Consider the following 19,032-nt stretch of genomic DNA (forward strand, 5'->3'; position numbering starts at 1 on the left):
CATTTGAGTTATTCATAAACCCTTTAGATTGATCTATTTAATAAAAATTAAAAGTCACATTTTAAAAAATAGGAACATTTTCTTAAAATGCCTCTATTGGAGCTTGTAAATCCCACCAAAACCCCTTGTAATTGCACACACACATAATGTACCCATACACCTTGCAGTCCCAAACACCTTTCATTTTTCCTGAACTACTTCCAGTACTTTTGGAAAATAGGTTATTTATTCTTAAAGAAAGCATGTGCATTATTCCATGGATGAGCAGAGTGGCTGCTGCAGCAGGTCAATAAGGCACTGCAGGAAGGGCAGCACTGCTCTGTTCCCCTTTCAAAGACAGGTCACAAGCACTGCCTTCATTAACAAGTATTGACTACCCTCTCTAATTACTGCATTCTAAACCTCGCCTTTTCACTGCAGCACAAACCTCAGGTGTCCACAGAAGCCATTTGTTCAGCTTACATTTAGCTTTTCTGACAATTTCACATGCTGAAAAGGGGCAGAAACCATTTCTTTATATATATATATATATATATATATATATATATATATATATGGCACCTCTGGGTTTCCAAAAATAGTTACAATACCTAGAAATGTAATTACTGATATTAATCCACCAAATTAGGTACCTTAATGTGTTTGTTTACATGTCTAAAATTAGAAATAAAAATCCAATATTCAGACTCGTAAATTATTGAAACAGTTTTCAGAAGAGCTCAATCCCAATACCTCAGAAAAACAGGATATTTAGCTGTTACATATGTATGTAAAATCCTGGCTAGAGAATTGAAAACTTCAAACTTGCTCTTGCAAATCTCTGATTAACCCCACTGAATAATACCTTTGCTTTTCCTATGCATAATTTAGAACAGATAATCAATCCCAATTAACTGCAAGCAGGAATTTAATTCTGAATCACACTGTTGGCAGAACAGAATACTGCTTTTCTATTCCATATACCCTCCCCTCAACCCCTTCAGTGCTTCTCAGTAAACAAACGCCCTGATTACTTTTTCGCTTAAATACTTGCTGCATTAAATACTTCCCTTAAGGAAAGAAACTCTATGGAAAATGATGACATCCACAGCCTACTCTATTTTTCTGATGGATTCTTACCTACACACAGGAATTTATTTACTTACCAGTGAAGACATCTACGAGCATTTGGTAAAAAATTAGGGATTCACACTTTCTCCTCAGGACAAAAGAGATTCTTTCTACACCAGTCTGACTTCGTGCTATATCCTCAGAGCCACCACTCAAGGTGACAGCACAACCTAGACACTGAAGGGCTAGCTGTGTCTTTCACTTCCTTTTGTGGTTTTCAAGGCTAAAATGAGAGGGAGAGCTTTTTTTTCCACCAGAATATTGCACTCTTCAGTTATTTTATGAATATGTGAAAATGTTTTTAAAGCGAGAGCTTTAATCTTACATTTTGCTCTTATCTGTGGATGCAGAGAAAGATGGCAAGACCTGACACAAGCTCAGAACTCCTCCACTTCGTGCTTACTGTTTACTATGCATGCATAACCTCCTCCACAAAGCAGATACTTCAGTGAATAGTAAAACTCTACCCAGACAAACGGAAACCACAATACCGTGGCTACCAGAGGAATATGTTGTTAGACTGCACTCATCATTCCCTGCAGAGCAGTATCATTGCCTGCTGAGCATTCCCTCTCCTTTCCACAGGAAAGAGTATGCTGACATCAACAGTAAGTGGGATTTTTGTCACCTATACCCGACCCCTGCCAGTTTACCTGTAAAACAGGGTATCCACATTGAAAATACTTACGAGATGGTCATAAATACACTTCATCTTATTCCAGCTACTCGGCAGAAGGAAGAAGTAATTATTTTTGGAGATCCGGAACACAAAGAAAGCTCATCTTACATCAATTGCTTCTCAGTTTTGCAAGTACAGTATTGAGCTCACATAAAACAGTTATGGAATAGTTGTGCAACTGAAACATTCTGTATTCATTTCACACTGAGTTGGTGTTTTGAAGGATGTCTCTTCACAACAAAGCAATCCCAGTATCAGCAGAGCAGACCAAAAGCAATAATCTCATAAGTAGTTCCTGTATCTCCAATTTAATAGTCTGTGGTGTAAAAGCACCCTAAAAATATAGAAACATCACCTGCAATCTTGTGCTCCATAGTCTTTTCAAGTGGTTTATACAACAATATAAAGTTTTAAAAATTATTTGTCCAATAAGATAGAGATATCAGTCAAATAAAACATAGTAGCTGCCTCCTCTTTTTGAAATGGAAATTGAGTTCTGATCCTTTAAAATTTCTTTTGTAGGAAAGGGAATTCTGAAGGTAAAATTATACTTATCACACAGACTAAGATAAATAAGTAAAAAATATTTTATCAAAGGAAATATTTTCAAAGCCTTGGAAGGCTAGTGATTTGCTTCTGAAATAAAAAATACATATACAAATGAGAACATTACAAATGAAAACAACATTATGGGTTTAAAGAAACAGGTTGTAAAGAGCCTCAATCCGTTCAAAATTGTATTACTTGCTATACAGGGCTGCTTGCAAATAAATACTACAAAAATTTACTAAATTAGGGACACTAAATAGTACAGGACCCAGTACTTTGCCTTAAAATTTGATAAAATACTCCTAGAAATCATTTGTTTTTATTTAGATGGAAGCACACTTGACAATAGATCTGCTTCAAATGTCTGAAAACCTATAGCAAGCAACTTGTATATAATTTCTTATCAGGCTGCTCAGTCACAAAGAGGAGGGACAGAAAAGAAAGTTGCTGAGACAAATTTTGCCAATCATCAGCAGAGTCACTAAGGGATTCAGAAGCATTCAACAAGCTCTTGAAGCAGTCTCTGAAGGTGAAATATTAAATTGCACAGACACTGGAAAAATGAGAAGTGCACCAGCCCTCACTTTTTTTAGTTGTTTTGGGGGTTTTTTAAGAGCATCTATTGCCATGGAAGCATAAAGCAAAACTGAGTTTTAGAAAGGTTTCACTACCCAGCATAAAAAGCCACACTGCAGAAATGAAAAGTATAGTGCAGGAATTATAGTAAAAACACTAAAATGTTAAGGATAATCTGCCTTCTATCCATTTCCATAGGCAATTTATTCTCCATTACCAATTTCCATCATTGATTTCCAGCTCACAATTAATCACTCTTAAAGAAGGAAACATGCAGGTAAATTGCTCTGTTTTCATACTAGGCTTTGAAATACAGATAGAAAACTACCATGCTGAGCTATTGCTAATTGTAATCTTTTTACAATTAATCACAGATTCATCTGTGAAGGAGAGAACTTTCGAATGAAGTCTGTGGGAAACAAGCCTATGTTCTACATGGTCATATTTCTTTCACCTGGTCATAAAAAGACCAGGTCTGATTTTATGAAAATATGCAGCAGAGAGGTCAGAAATCCTCTCACTTTTCACATGACATGGCAAATTTACTCAGCACAACCATTTCTATTGAATTGCAGCATTATGAGGGACAGCATATTTGCAAACAATGCACAGTTAATCTAAATCTTAGAGAAAACTAAACCTGATTTACCGGCTGTAGGTCAGTACTCAAGACTTTTAAAGAGTTTGAAAAAGTTCAGTGTATGAACATCCATAAAATCATAGAATGGTTTGGGTTGGAAGGGACCTTAAAGATCATCTAATTCCACGTCCTCCACCATGGGCAGGTACAACTTCTAGCAGATCAGGTTGCCGAGAGCCCAAACCAAACCAGCCTTGAACAAAACTTCTCCAGGCAACCTGTGCCTCACCATCCTATGAGTAAAAATGTATTCCTAACATCTAATCTAAATCTCTCCCTTTTTTAGGTCAAAACTGCTCCCCTTGTCCTATCACTCAGTTTGTGTATTAAGTTCTCTTCCATTTAAGTCACTTTGCTGTTTTGTTAAAAAGTATGCTGGAGTGAGGAGCTCCATCTGAAGATACATATAAAAGAAGATAGAGGAAAGCATATGTAACTGATGCTGTTATCAGTGTGCATTTTTTTCCCCTGAATATGAACAGCTCAGAACTTTTAAGGAGTCGAATATCATACCTCCAAACACAGTTAAATCAAACACTGTCTGTAACCCGAGTCCATAATTGCCAGCCCAGGAAGGAAAACCAGACCAGCTTTGCTGAGCCACAGCCAGCTGGAGATTCAGCAGCAGCCCCTGCTGCCAGACCACAGCAGTGCCACAGCCCCAGCTCTAGCCCAAGGGATGGCAGCAGGGTGGACAATTTTGGTAGTCCAACCTCTAAATCCTACCATTCCCACTGCTGCATGTTCACAGCTGCTGTGGTGAACAAGCCTTCCCTTCCTAGTTCCATCACAGAAGCAATTTATTATGCTTTCCTTAATAACAGTTGGTGGAGAATTCAGTGAGATGCCATGAGGGAAACAAGATTTCAAATTCAATTACAATGTAAAAAAAAAAAAAAAAAATTACTGCATTTACTTTTTCTTCCTGTTTTGAGCCTAGTAAGGGCAGGATCCCTATTAAAGTCTGTGTACAAACATGGAGTTAAATATTCATTTGTCAAAACTTGCCTACATGTTGTTTTATTGATATTTGTCAATAAAGAGCAATATACAGCTGCTCATATCTTATGTTTACATAGGTATCATGTACTAGCACAATTCTTTGTGTACACTAACATGGGTAATGCTTTGAAAGATATCGAAGAAGAATAAAGTTATTAAATATAAATTACCTTATTAATTTTATTATAAAATTACCTTAACAAAAGTTGAATAAAATTCTGCTTTAGATTTCAAAACTCAGATTCTTGTCATAGATATAATGTTGTTAAAGTTATCTTCCTTTTAATCTCTGAGGAGCTGCAAAATACAGGTGTGCTTTTATCTTATTTTTTAATTCAAATACCCGAATTAGAATTTATAGAAATAATTCACATGCGCTTCCTTTTTAATATCAAATAAATTAATCAGAGAAGGCATGCAGTCATTCCTCACAATCCACTAATCAGGAAATAAACATTATGCATCTTTTCAGAAAGTTATTTTGCCTGTATATTCCCAAATGTATCTGCTAAGTCCAAATTAGAGAATAGAATAATATTTAAAAATAACAAACAAGAAAACCCACCCTACAAACCCAAAATCCCACACCAACCAAGTTAATAAGTAGGAAAGAGTAAAAGCTGACTTTCCACACTCACCAAATAATTAATTACACAATCATAATTTAAACTGCAGATTGTTCCATGTTATAGCATTCACATATAGAAAAAAGTAGGGGAAGAAGCATACATTCCACACAAAATTTGGTTATGTATTTGAACATACGTCATTCAAGAGATTATGGTAAAAACAGAGGTTCTTCTTCATGATTAGAGTTTCATTATCTGGTTTCATGTAGCTTTTTATGTTAGCATCTCCTGTAATGCAATTCAGAAGTTTTCATTTAGATTTTAACGTATTTACTAATTATCAGAATTCTCCTTCCTTCTTTCAATGTATGCCCATGTACCAAGGAAAACAAAAATAAAGAAAAAAAAATAAAAATCCTTAGGAATAGGGTCCTTTCAGCACCATGCAGTTCTCTCCATAGTTACTGAATAGCTCCTGCTTTTCTAATCCCTTGTGTACTATATCTGAAAAAAACTTCTTATCAAAAAGCTGATCCTGCTTCTATACCCTGTACCACAGCAAATACTGTATTTTAACTTCAAACAACCTGCTCTTCCACACATAGCAAAAAACCCCAAACAAACAAAAAACCAAAACAAAATATTAAAACAAAACAAAATATTAAAATAAAACAAAATATTTTAAAAACAGATCCAACTGCAGGACTTAAGATTCCCCAATTCTGTGTACTTCAGTTTCCAGCTCTGCTAGCCTTACCCACAATTAGTGTTGCCTGTCAGCTCACTGACTATAATAAGCATGTAGCATGCAGTTCTTGTCAGTCTCAGGAAGGATAATATATTCTCACTTCTCATATTTAAAGAGCATTTTTCCTTCCTGAAACTGAAGCTAACATTTGCCAGCAAGCAGCTACTTTGCTTGACTTCCTGAAGGAGGAAAAGTATTTGGAGAAATTTCACTATTTCCATTCCAAGCTATAGACACAGGGTGGTGCAGGGGCACAAAGAACTACCCAAGAATTAACATATGGGAAGCAGAGAGGGGCAGGAGTAGTTATTTTCTTCCAAAAGTACTTTTGTACAAGCAAATAGAGCTCAGTGGAGCATTGTGGAAAATGATGATTACTAAATATATGCACTCTCAATTGTGTCCACAGAGAACAATTCATCTGCTTCTGCTCAGGTCTCTAATCTCCTTCCCTGCAGTGAGAGGAAGGAAAGAGTGAAAGATTTATTTTTTTTTTTCTACTAAGCCAGGAACGGTGTGAGCAATAGCATTGTACACCACAGGGCAGCAGACAGAACAGAATGCTTTTTCCTGCAGAAAACTCTCTCTCAAAAGAAAGCACTCTAACACAGAATTCTGTATTTTTTTTTTCCTGATCTATCGACTACCTCCACCTCTAGGCAAAAGAAAACAATTGGAAAAGCTGGTGCTGCAAAGGAACACTAGCGACACTTTCTGGGTCAGAGCTCTGTAACTGGAGTTTTTGCTTGCACTGCTCTAGAGTCTGCAAGTGAGAGTTTGGATTCTGTAACTTCATCATATTTGAGTATTCCTAATATCACACCTAAGCAAATTAACTGCAAAAGAGTTATAAACTGTTGTGCCCCATTGCAGGTACTTCAGCAGCATCACCAACCCAAGCTTCTAGACACCAATCATTTTCTCTGTGTCAGATTTAGAACCTCTTCATTATTTGAAAGGACTACATTAATATTTCCTCAGAAAACCATAGTGAAAACAGTAAGTTTTTAAAGAATAAGAGTCTGAAATATCTGGATCAAAGTAGTTTTAGAAGACCACGAAGGTTTTCTGATGTCTCCTACACCAGAATCCTGGTCCTGATCACCACTGTCATATACTACATGCTATTTCAGATAAATGCTGGTCACAGATGCCTTGACCCCAGCAGAACACAAGCAATCAGTAAAGAGTTTGGCAGATGCCCTTAATCAACACTGTGGGGGTAAAAAGTAATGTGACAGTTTGAGATGCACACAACACCCCTAAAACACTCCTATTCTCTATATATGTAAATCCTTAAATCAACAAATCATAAGACACAGTGAAACTACATGATTCCCTTTTTTTTAGAACCTACCACTGTCCTGTCTCAAGACTTTCTGTAAACTACAAGAAGCACAAAACTCAATTAAGATTCATTTTATTCAGAATCCAGTCCCTTACAAGACCTAAATGGCACTTGAAAAAGTGCCTAAAATGGCACTAGGAAAGAGGGCATAATACTCAGTGATAAGGTACATGATACATACCGTGTTACAACAACCTTATATTACTCAGGTTTTAAAATGGTAAGCCTACTTTTCTCCAGCAGCTCAACTGCATTTGGTGACAACAGTCCTGAAAAATCCCATAAAAAACAAGTGAACTTTATAGTTGGCATTGGCCACCTGGGGAAAACAATCATAACAGTGGTAAAAGGTAACTGCTGTTAAAACCAGGAAGTAACAATTCTCCACAGTTATGATGAACAGACACTTGTTTGTTTAAGCTCCATGAAAATCCTTTGAAGAGGTAACTCATTTGGATTTTGAAGTTTCTTTAAATTCCTTATTAACACACACAATGTTAATATTGTTCTCATTTCTATGAACAAAAAGCTTTTCATATAATCTATACACAAGCAGCTCTTATGCAGAAAATAAATAAAATGGAAGTTAAAGGGTCAATTCTCCATGCTGAAGTTGAAGAGCAAGGGCAGCCCACACTAGCACGAGCCAGGTCTCCTGCAGTCTGTCCACAGCAGTTGGATATTTCTCTCACCCTTGACTGCATGTCAGGAGTGTTGTCCTAAAGACACCCTTTATGCTTGATCCAGGACAGGGAAAGGATGTAGAGGAGGTTAGAAGCATATGCCCAACCCACCTCTCCACGATGTTGGGTTTTCACCCCTCCACAAACACAAAAGCCAGAGCAATTACGCCCTGCTACCTCACCTACCTTGGCAGGCTTAAAGAGCACCTTAACAGCCAGCTCAGGCACTTGCACGCCCTTCACCTGCAGGTATGGTGAGCCTGCTTGTCCCGGATCAGTTATAGATTAATGAACTATGAAGAACACTGTTTACTGCATTATCATGCATAACTCAAGAGCACACGGAGGTAATTACAGAGCAACAGTCAGGTCAGATTATCAGAACATGGTCAACCTAAGCTACTGCACTACAACCACTCTGCTTTCTAAAATGGACAATGATTTTTAGTAGTAAATTGATGCAACTCAAGTAAAATTGATGCTCTCAAGTTTAAAGTACATCTTAATAAAATTCACATTGCTCTATATTTAGAATTAAAATAAGCCAAAACACAAATGCTGAATAGTTTTATGCACTGATAGCCGTTCTGATTTTATTTGGCATAGCACCAAAATCAGATGTTCTGTGAAGCCTTCACTAGCCCCATATTTTATGCAAGAATGTCCAAGCTTTTTTTTTTAAAGAGATAAAAGGCCTCTTTTAAAGTTTTAAGAAATAAGAATTTTCAGGTTTTTGAAAGCCATCCCAAGTGTCTCATCGCACAAAACTTTCTTGAATCCTATAGTACTGCTAACCCATAGGAGAATAACTGAAGTACAAAAGGATTCCACCCTCACAGATGAAATGCAATCACTTAATTAGAAGAGTTAGTGTTAGACTGAATAAAAAAGAATGTACAGTATGTTTGTATTAAGACAAGGATATTTTGGCAATAACCGGTTGAAGAAAATGCTGATAGCAGTATAATTGCTTAAAAGTGAGAAAAATTTCAATTCTGTCAAAAACAATTTACTTTTTCTGAATCAGTGACTTTGCTTTGATTCTTAACTCACCAATTCTGAAGAGAGACCTAATTAGCCAGTAAGTTTAATTTCCTAACTCAACTACTGATGTTGATACAATAATGCATATATACTAGTATTCAATTAAGGAAGTGAAGTATCACAATATAGTAAATGGTGGCAAGAGATGGTAAAGAGGAAAAACATTTTACGAACTCACTGCTACAAGCTGTCATCAAGCCCTTGTGATACAAAGCAAAACACTTGAAAAGAATCCTGCCTTCAAATATTATTTGCTTTAAAAATTTTACAATTCAGAGAATTTATGGAGTTTGGAGTTAAGTCAGCTGTGGACACTAACTTTCATTTTTTATTTAGAATACCTGTTTCATGGTAAAAGAGAAACTAGGAACCTGCTCTCCTGTGAGCTGGCAATACTAGAGCATTCAAGAAAGTTATGTGGCATATGACAGACTCCTGAGCTTAAGCAACCAAATGTCTCTGCCTAGTAGAAAGATGAAGCCTTAAGTAAATAAGTAAAAAAAGTCACCCTACCCCAGCTTTCTAGCTGGAGCTTAAAGACTGGACATTGCCCACAAGGAACAGCAACTGGTCAGGGAAGGATGCTCAGCCAGAAGCAGAAGGAGCTCTGCACTTCCATCCCTGGATCTTCTACCTTGAGAAGCCACCAGGAATGGGCAGGGGGATCTGCTCTCAAGTTTTCTGGGCAGAGGCCTCTCATGCTTCACAGAAACAGAAGACACACCAGAGACGCAGTTAGAAACTTCTCTGTTGACTTCTGCTTCTCAAGTGCCACAAAGTCCCCAGTGGCGACCAGGAGAGCCAATAAGACTGGCACGGAAACACGATGTGCTCAGCTAATAAAAAGCCAGACCCTTAAAAGGGCCAGAAATTCAGCTACCAAACCAATCAGTGATTTTTAATCATTGTTCACCATTGTCTCTGTCCTAGCCTCATCTAATTCTGGCCATACCAGCACCTATGTGAGAGGGAGGGAAAGCACCCTGCAGTTACCCATGAGGGAAAGGCTACACCTCCAAGCTACATTATTGCCTGCGCTGCAAGACATCTGTTCAGAAGTCATTAATAGATCACAGAATTTCACATGTCACACTGCAGTTCTACCACATTTTTTATTCTTTCCAGGCTGTTTAACTTGTTTCATATTAACATCTGACATACTTAGCATTAATACTTATAATGAATGCTATTTCATTGTTCTGTTCTACCTTCCACTCATTCTCTTTTGCCTCTCATTTTAGCACATTTTATGCTCCATTTTACTGAGTTTCAGTGCAATCAGAGATGTCAAATTCCTCTGAAACTTATTAGAAACATTATTTTACATGTCTAGTTTTCTAGACTACTATTGCAGTAATTTTCCTTCTCTCCTGTTTTTACTCAATTCTCCACATGTTCTGATATCACCTTACTGCTGTGAATCTGCACCCTGGGACCACATCTGATTTCTACATGGCTTGCCAGCATTTCAATAGAATCCCATCCTCCCTTTCCCTTTACTTCAAAAGTCTTTGCTTCTGCTAAAGCCTTATCTCTGTTGAAATGCTATTTCCAAGTCAGCTAGTTGAAGAAAACATTAAAAATTCCTCTTTCAGCTTCCTCCTTTATGTTCAGGTTATTTACAACCTGGTGCTCTGGGGATATACTCCCTAAGCAGTTTTTTCTCTGCCTTTGTCATGAGTACAAGAGTTTGTTGACAATGGCCTGAATGTATCAAGCTGTCCTCTGCTACACATTTGATTAAAATGTTTTGACCATCAATAGCTGGAGGCAAAGTTTATTCACAGATTTAACACTATGAAAAGGATGATTCTGATCATCTAAGTATAAATATTCATCCCAAATCGCCTTATATCCAGGAGAGCTATTATATACAATATCCCATTCTGGAACAGGAAGCCTTTTTTTCCACTCATACAAATAGAGTTTCAGCTACAAAATTCACAGTCAGTAATTTGATTAAAATATTGAACTGACAGAAATGTTTTGAAGAAAATCTACCCAATATTACCCAATAAGATGAAGTTTAACAAGTCCAAGTGTCGAGTCCTGCATTTTGGCCACAATAACCCTCTGCAGCATTATAGGCTGGGGACAGTGTGGCTGGACCATGCCCAGGCAGAAAGGGACCTGGGGGTACTGTTCGACAGCTGACTGAACATGAGCCAGCAGTGTGCCCAGATGGCCAAGAAGGCCAAGGGCATCCTGGCCTGTATCAGGAATAGTGTGGCCAGCAGGAGCAGGGAGGTCATTCTTCCCCTGTACTCAGCACTGGTGAGGCTGCACCGTGACTTCTGTGTCCAGTTCTGTCCCCTCAGTTTAGGAAGGATGTTGAGATGCTTGAGCATGTCCAGAGGAGGAAACAAAGCTGGTGAGGGGCTTGGAACACAAACCCTGTGAGGAATGGCTGAGGGAGCTGGGGTTGTTCAGCCTGGAGAAAAGGAGACTCAGGGGTGACCTTATCACTCTACAACTCCCTGAAAGGTGTTTGTAGTCAGGTGGGGGTTGGTCTCTTTCACCAGGCAGCAACTGCCAGAACGAGAGGACACAGTCTCAAGCTGCACCAGGGGTGATACAGGTTGGATATTAGGAAAAAGTTTCTCAGGGAAAGAGTGATAAAGTACTGGAGTGGTCTTCCCGCAGAAGCAGCGGAGTCACCATCCCTGGATGTGTTTAAAAACAGACTGGATGTGGCACTTGGTGCCATGATCTAGTTGAGGTGTTAGGGCATGAGTTGGACTTGATGATCTTGAAGGTCTCTTCCAAGCCAGTAATTCTGTGAATTAAGAGAACTAGAGGGAAAGTTGACAATACCTCATGTTAAAATTTCCTTGCTTCATATTTTTCCTTTCTCTCGGACAAATTCTTCTTCCTGGGAAAACAATTTATCTTCCAGAGCAAATGCATAACACTACTTCAAGACACAACAATGAAAAACACAGCCGTTGGAAGGCTTTATCACAGATCTCACAGTATCCAAGACATATCAACAAACAGTGCCAAACACTGCCCACTTATGAACAGAATTTTGACTGGAATGCTGGGTCATGAGATAGTCCCTCACTGGGACTTAAGAAGTGGGGAAGAAGTCTGATAACTGTAGTTTTAGACAGCATAGGTGTTGATAAAAAAAGGAACAAAATGATAGCCAAGGGCAAATCACAATTTTTATTTTTTTTTTTACTATCAGCTTCCTTTGTCAATATTTAATTATCCAAAAGTAACATATTTGTTGAACAAGCTCTCCTTTTTCAATCTGGAAATCTCCCAACTACATTTATTAATTTATCAGCAAAAGAAACCAGCTCTATGATTCTGTGCAACAAACTAATTTGTACTGGGTGTGCACATTACTACTTTCCCAGTTACAGCAATGCCTAGAAGCATGTCAGCAATGGAACTTACCAGAACCTCAGTGATTTTGGCCTCTCAGGATATATTGAAAAGAAGCCTCTAGAGCAAGGAGAAGATGATTTTCAGCAAACCTGTGTCAAATTGCAACTCTCCTTTGAAATCTTTTGTGTATTGTGACTTGAAAGTCACTCAGTTAATATAAATTTTAATTTATTTCAGGAAATTAACAGCCAGATCACCAGGAAGTCAATATTATAAGGCCAGTAAGAATTATTGGGGAAAATAGACATTGTCAGACAAGAGTTGGATAGAAACATCAAGCCAACCCAAAATACATATAGACATGACTGGATACTGTATGAACCAAATAGTACACTCTTACTGGCTTTAAGTGGATTATTTTGATACTAAAAGTTTGGAGAAGAAGTGGAGGAAGACATGGCAAAAGCAAAGTTCCATTTCTTGACACTTCCCACATTTGCTTCAATGAGAGGCAGAAGTGATTAATTTGGCCCACAGAAACAGGAAGCTCTCTAATGAGAGGAAAAGGTATTTTCATGCAAATTCTGCATAAAGCAATTTGTTATGCTTTACTTTCCCTCATTTTTGAAGGGAGAGGAATATTTAGAAGCAACTTCCTCATATTGACCTTCCTCTCTCAACATTTTAAAGTATCAACACTCCTTGATAAAGCTCATCTTTAGAAAAATGTCAAAAAGTCTCCAATCCCCAGGAAGGCTTGAAAACACCTATTTTTCTTTGTCAGTGGTCTCTGATGCACCTAGAGATGCAAATCACTGCTTAGATTAGCCTTAATGATTGTATAGGTTTTCCCTGAGCACACTGTATAGCAAATTTTCAACCACTGTAGACCAGTCTACAAAATGCAGTGGGTTATACAAAGCCAGGAAAAAGAATCAAATCCAATGTTCATCACTGTATTTTCAATGGTTAAACAACAACAAGAAACTGACAGGCAGGGCACAATCATCCTTCTAGCATTTAAAAAAATAATCAATAAAGACATTTTTCAAAGACAAGAGCAGCATGCTAATAGAGTCTCATTTAGTTATCTCCTACTGCAAGGTGGAAATCCAAAAGATTACTGAAGTTTCTTTAACATAATCCCATCCTTTCATACCCATTTACAGGCAGAGATACAACAGCAGCAGTGGGGAGCTATTTTTTTTCCTGTCAGCATTAGAAGACACCTTGCTGCAGTGAATGCTGTCCTGAATGCAAATTACCTCAGCTCCCCACGAGACACTCTGCAATGTCTGAGACTGCCAACAGACAGCACAGTGCCAGCAGATGTACATTTAGAAGTTGGTGGTCAGAGGAAAACTCTCTAGAAAGGCTGAAAATTTCACTTCAGCGTGCAAAGCCAGGGAAAGGGTACAAGATTTGAATGTCACAAAAGTTAACCTGGTTTATGTGCAGCAAGGCCAGAGATGACTGGGCTGTGATGACAGGAATAAGTTACTTCTTGCTATGAAAGTGAGTTACTGTGTCCCTGTATTCAGAGTGATGGCTTCACACCTTAATTAAGTCGGCTAAGTGGAGACAAAATCTCCTAGGACAGCTTGATCCTCTGCAGAATCAAAGTGGTGCCACACTCACCCTTTGCAGAGCTCTTGGCTTGTGAAGTGCTGAACCAGCAAGCTGTGGCCTACACCTGTTTCTTGGCAGGAGGCTAATTTTTAGTTAACATGCACACACACATTTGAAGTAAAGATTCACTCAAGTAGCACAAACTCTGAATTCTAATTTAGCAGGATAAAAAAGAGACACCAAATCCACAACAATTATTCCCTTCACAAACAGATTGTTAATCACGTTACTCCACACAATGCCCTTCTTTAAACTGTCTCCAGATACCAGGTTTGACATTTTCCATCCATTTCAAAGTATCTCTGAAGATTCAATTTCTTGAGTTTTATCCTGTAAGCAGTTAAACACACCAAGCTTTTTCAAGCTCACAGGTTAATAAAATACAATTGTCACTTGGCACATGTCAATGAACGTGAATTTGGGTTATAGCATGTGGAAGAGCAGAAAGATTTTTCTGTTATATGTCAGACACTCTGACTGCAGTGCACAACAAAAGGCTGATGCTGTAACAGAAAACTTTGGTAGCTCATTTCAGCATCAGAAATGTTTCCAAGCAACATCAAGAACGGAAATACTTCTTGATCTTCTGCCTCCCAGGACATAAAAGCTGCAACATTCCCTACTTCATGAGTACAATGTCAAAAGTTGTGAGGCAGCTATTGAGTGTACTGGAGTTACAATAGTCTTTATTATGTTTTCACACAAATTAACACAGAATTTACTAGTTTGAGAAGAGTTCCAATATGTTGCCACATGCATCATCCAGAATCGTTTCAAATGCATTTACAGCTCATAAAACAGATTTACTTTCTTGAGTTCCTTTCCAGATACAGATCTGAGACAATTGCCCGAGTACTGTCCCCCAGGCAGTAATGTCAGTAACTCTCATATTGCACAACATTTGGCAGAGACAAGGATTGGAGATGGGCTACATTAACTCCTTTCCTGTAAGATTTTCAAGCAGGTCAAAGGCATAGTGCTGCATTAGAAAACTCTTTTCAGATCCAGTTAGTATTTTATAAGCCAGAAAAGTGTAAATACCTGCCTTTCTTTTTTTTTTTTTTTTTTTAATAGAAGAAAGAACACATCTAGCTTCATGTCGCAATTGTGAATTAATTTTATTGTGGAATCTAGACAGTCTGGTGAGCTTTTGTCAGCACAGAAGCAAGTGCAGTCACATTCTGACTACAGAGAGGGAAGCTACAAAGCTGTCCTGGGTTTACAGGATGCTGAAGCACTTGCTCCAGCAGCTTCTGCAGAAGGAAGAACAGACAGAGAGCCAAAGTTCCATTCTGAGAATAGAAGTCATGTTCAGAAGGTTTCTTCATCTCATTTTCTGGGAGAAATGGATTATGAATGGGGAAAAAAGAGAGGCTTTAGACACTTACATGGAGAAATCATCACCAAATCTCCCTTTTATTTCCCACATATTTGGGATTCGTTCCTTATCTTAATTTGTGAGATTTTCATACTTAGAAGTCAAAATGCTACTGTGACTTTGGTTATTGCAGTGCAGGGACATGTGATTAGCAGGATATTGTTCTTTGTCACGGCCCTCACAGCCTTCCTGCAACCCAAAAGCTGACAAGAATGATCACACTGAAAGGCTACATTTTGCACAGATGTTTAGTAAATAAGTCACCTGCTAGAGTTGGTGTGAGCACAGATGAAAAGAGCAACAAGAAATAGATTGTAGATGAGTATAAATACACTAGCCAGGAGTCTAAGGTAACAGAGAGCAACAGAAAACTAAAACTAAATTACAAACTAACAGAAAACACAGAGTCCAAGTTTTAAGTATAACTCCATCTGAGGATATTAAAACTCCAAGTCTACATGCTGCAAACACAATTACCAATTACTCTTTCCCAATGTAAACAAACACATAAAGCCTCGAGGTGGGGGGGGGGGGGGAAAAATCCCACCACCAATAAAAAAATGTGGTTTCATGCACAAATCCATGGTCACTACACATTGAAGCTAAAATAATGGATGCTGTGAACAGTATTGTGATCATCTGCTCTTGTCTGTGCATACTTATTGTTAAATTAAGCAGGCCTCTTGCCCAGGAAGACATGGGAAGACTGTCCCCAAGCAAAATACCCCATCCTAGTATTTGACATGTTATAATTCCCATATCATAACAACCATATGGCAGAAATTTCAAGCTTTTTTTCACCCACTTTGCCCTTACACACCCATAAAACCAAGATTGTCATGACACCACAAGCATGAGGACAGCACATTGCACTTGCTGTCACATCACAGAGTTCAGACCTAGAAATTTGTGTGATACCTGCTGATAAATGACAACTTTCTGAAGTTCAGATTTTATGACAGTACTTCCTCAGGATGATCAAGGCATTGCAGGTAACCAGCCTGAGTGTGACTGTCCCTTTCCTCATTATACAGCTGCCTTCTAAAGTGTAACGAGTCAAACAAGTCTAGCACAGGTTGAGGCTGAAGGGGAAAAAAGAGAGAGGCATTGGGGAGGGGCAGGTCTGTGAAAGGGGGAACATTGCTTTCCTGCCGTCCTCAGAACTGCTTGTACAAAAGTCGTAAATATAAAAATATAAGCACACGCTATAACATTCTAATAGGCAACAATGTAACAAGTATGGATATGAATAAAAAGCACAACTTGAGTACATTTCGTGCGGAAGGTATGAACTCCGAAGGCCCGAAGGGCTTTCCTCTCATGAGCCGCCGAGTTGAGCCCTGTGAGCCCGGCAGCCGCCCCAAGCACAAGCCCCTCACGGCACCAGTGGGTACGGGAACCCACCCCGGCTGCGGCAGGTGACAGCACCTCCTGTCCTGTTCTGTTCTGTTCACCCAGCCCGCACCCAGCCCGCTCTGCCTCCCCCGCGGCTCCCCCTCAGCGCTGCGCCGGTACCTGCGGCCGTGCTCCGGGCCGGGGCCGGGCCGGGAGCGGCGCTGCATTTCCTGCGGAACGCCACCCTCCTGAAGTCCGCGCCGTCGGCTCCGCTCGTCCTCGGGGCGGCGGAGAAACGGAGAAAGGCGGATTGGGGGAGAGGCCGCGGGGTCCGCAGGGCGCCCCGCACTGCCCCAAGGGCAGCGCCTCGCTCCCCGCCCGCCTGCATCGCTTGGGCCTCACCTGCCGCCCTCCACGCCCCGCCCTTCCCTTCCCTCCCCGAGCCGGCACCTGGCCGGCACCGCCTCCCGCAGCCCTGCCCGGCTACCTGCCCAGCGGCCGCCGGCCCCGGGCGAGGCTCCCCGCCTGCATGGCGAGTCACACCCGTCCCGTCGATGCGGGCTGACTTTCTCCAGCCGGGCGCTCCCGACGCAAGTTCCCCCCGCGGGCACCGCACCCGCGCTGCTTCCTCGACGGCAGACCCCGGCCCCTTCCCGTCCCGCCTGGCCTGCCGCGCTCTCCCCCTGCTCACTCCGCAATGCCTGCCCTGCGAGGGGAGGCCCAGCTCCTGCCAGACGTGTCGGAGTACATCAAACGAGCTGGCCGAAACGCAGTCCCTGACGAGAATATTCTCAAAGGCATCTCTGAGTCCTGGCACTTAAAAGTGAGTTTTGATGCCAGGGATGGAGCTGCAGTACTTTAATCAATAATAATTCCATCCAAGCCAAAGTTCTTGCCTCTTTGCCAAAGTGTCTAAATTTTCATCAGTGAAGAAGGCAATCAGCAGGCTATGCTGCTTTGAGATTGCAGTCACTTCTACAGCAACAGGTCTGCAAGCACCTGTTTACCTGGTAAACCATAACACGATGTTCAGAGGAAGAACGTCTCCACCTGTGCCATTGTGAGAGCAATCTGTTAAGAGCTTTGAAGTCTGTCAGGGAGCTTGATGTGGTGCAGTTTGGGGCAAGCCAGTTGAGAAGCAGTGCTTTCACTACACAGGGATTTCCTCACCTTTGGAAATCCAAGGTTTTAGGGCTTCCTAATGATGGCCTCCTGTTTTGGAAAATACTGCCTCATTTGCCATCAGTTGTAGTTGGAGGACTTCCTCACAAAAGAGGAGTGCTGTCAGCTACACTCCAGGGACGGTGTCCCTTTGGCAGAAGTCCAACACAACCTTTAGTTGCCAGGAAATATGAATTGCTGGGGCTCAGGAGAATATTTTGGGGAAGTAGCCCTCTGTACTTACCCTCTCTTACATCTCTTTTTGACCACTGTCAGAGATAGGAAGTGGGCAAGCAAGACCTTTCTGTTGACGTACACAGCCACTCTTAGGCTTTTACATATTCCAAAATGAGATTTTTACATACTGCTCAGGCAAGCTGCTGACTTTACAGTTTCCTTGACTCCCAAAGGACAAGAATACCTTTTGTCATCATCCACAGAGCCATGTGTACAACACAGCCACATCTGCAGGGGGGAACCACAAGACAGGGCACCAGCTTCCTCCAAAGTCCTGTGCTACAAAGTGAGGATCCTGCTGAGTCTTTTCCAGGAGGCTTTCTTGGCATGCAGGACAGTAACACATCACACAGGGGACCACCTGTGTGAAGCACCAGCAGTGCCTGACCCCTGGGAGGAACGCCACGAGACAGAGGACATGGTGGCTCTTCCCATACCACACATGCAGTAGTGAAGGATCATGAGGTGGAAGCCAAATGAGCGGATCTTCTGCTTTCAGTGTCAGCAGTGAGCAGGAGGGAAGAACTGGCGCAGCTGGGAGATCTGCCACCATGTGCCAATGATCTCACTCTTTTGGTCTCTGTAATCACTCTCTGCCAGAAGACGCTTGATATCTTACAGCCATCCCCTTCGGTACCCAATACTGAAGCAGACAGATCATTTCCTGGATCCTTTTTGTCTGCTTGCAATTGCAAACATTAGGTTTGACTTTTGTAAACATATAAAAAAAGCAGTGACTCAGAGATAAAATACTGATTTATGTCCTGACTTCAGACACCGACTAGGGCTGGGCATATGGACATGCATATGTCACTTATTCCTGAACTTTGTACTGACCTCTTTAAACACAGAGCTTTGCTCTTGGAAGGAAAGCAGCAAAGAAAACACCCTACAAATCTTAACCAAATGGTAGGAACTGTGCTAATTTTGTTCTCTGCGATGTTATCAGTGAGTGGTAACTTATTACAGTGTCACCCTGGAAAATAAAGGTCACCTCAGAAAAGAGAC

General features: G+C 40.5%; 1 protein-coding gene across 2 annotated transcripts in view; it reads right to left on the reverse strand.

The window, feature by feature from the left end:
• FGD4 (FYVE, RhoGEF and PH domain containing 4) overlaps window positions 1-17,072 on the reverse strand; it is a 161,909-nt gene extending 144,837 nt beyond the window's left edge. Inside the window, exon 1 of one of the 2 annotated variants that reach the window (XM_056482588.1) lies at window positions 16,807-17,021. In XM_056482588.1, the coding sequence (XP_056338563.1) occupies window positions 16,807-17,014 (208 nt within the window). In that variant the 5' untranslated portion in view covers window positions 17,015-17,021. Of the gene's footprint in view, window positions 1-16,806 lie in introns of both variants that reach the window. The other variant, XM_056482589.1, reaches the window with a different exon arrangement.
• Between the last annotated feature and the right edge of the window lie 1,960 nt (window positions 17,073-19,032).

The sequence above is a fragment of the Oenanthe melanoleuca genome, chromosome 1A, assembly GCF_029582105.1.
Source record: "Oenanthe melanoleuca isolate GR-GAL-2019-014 chromosome 1A, OMel1.0, whole genome shotgun sequence".
Classification (NCBI taxonomy): domain Eukaryota; kingdom Metazoa; phylum Chordata; class Aves; order Passeriformes; family Muscicapidae; genus Oenanthe; species Oenanthe melanoleuca.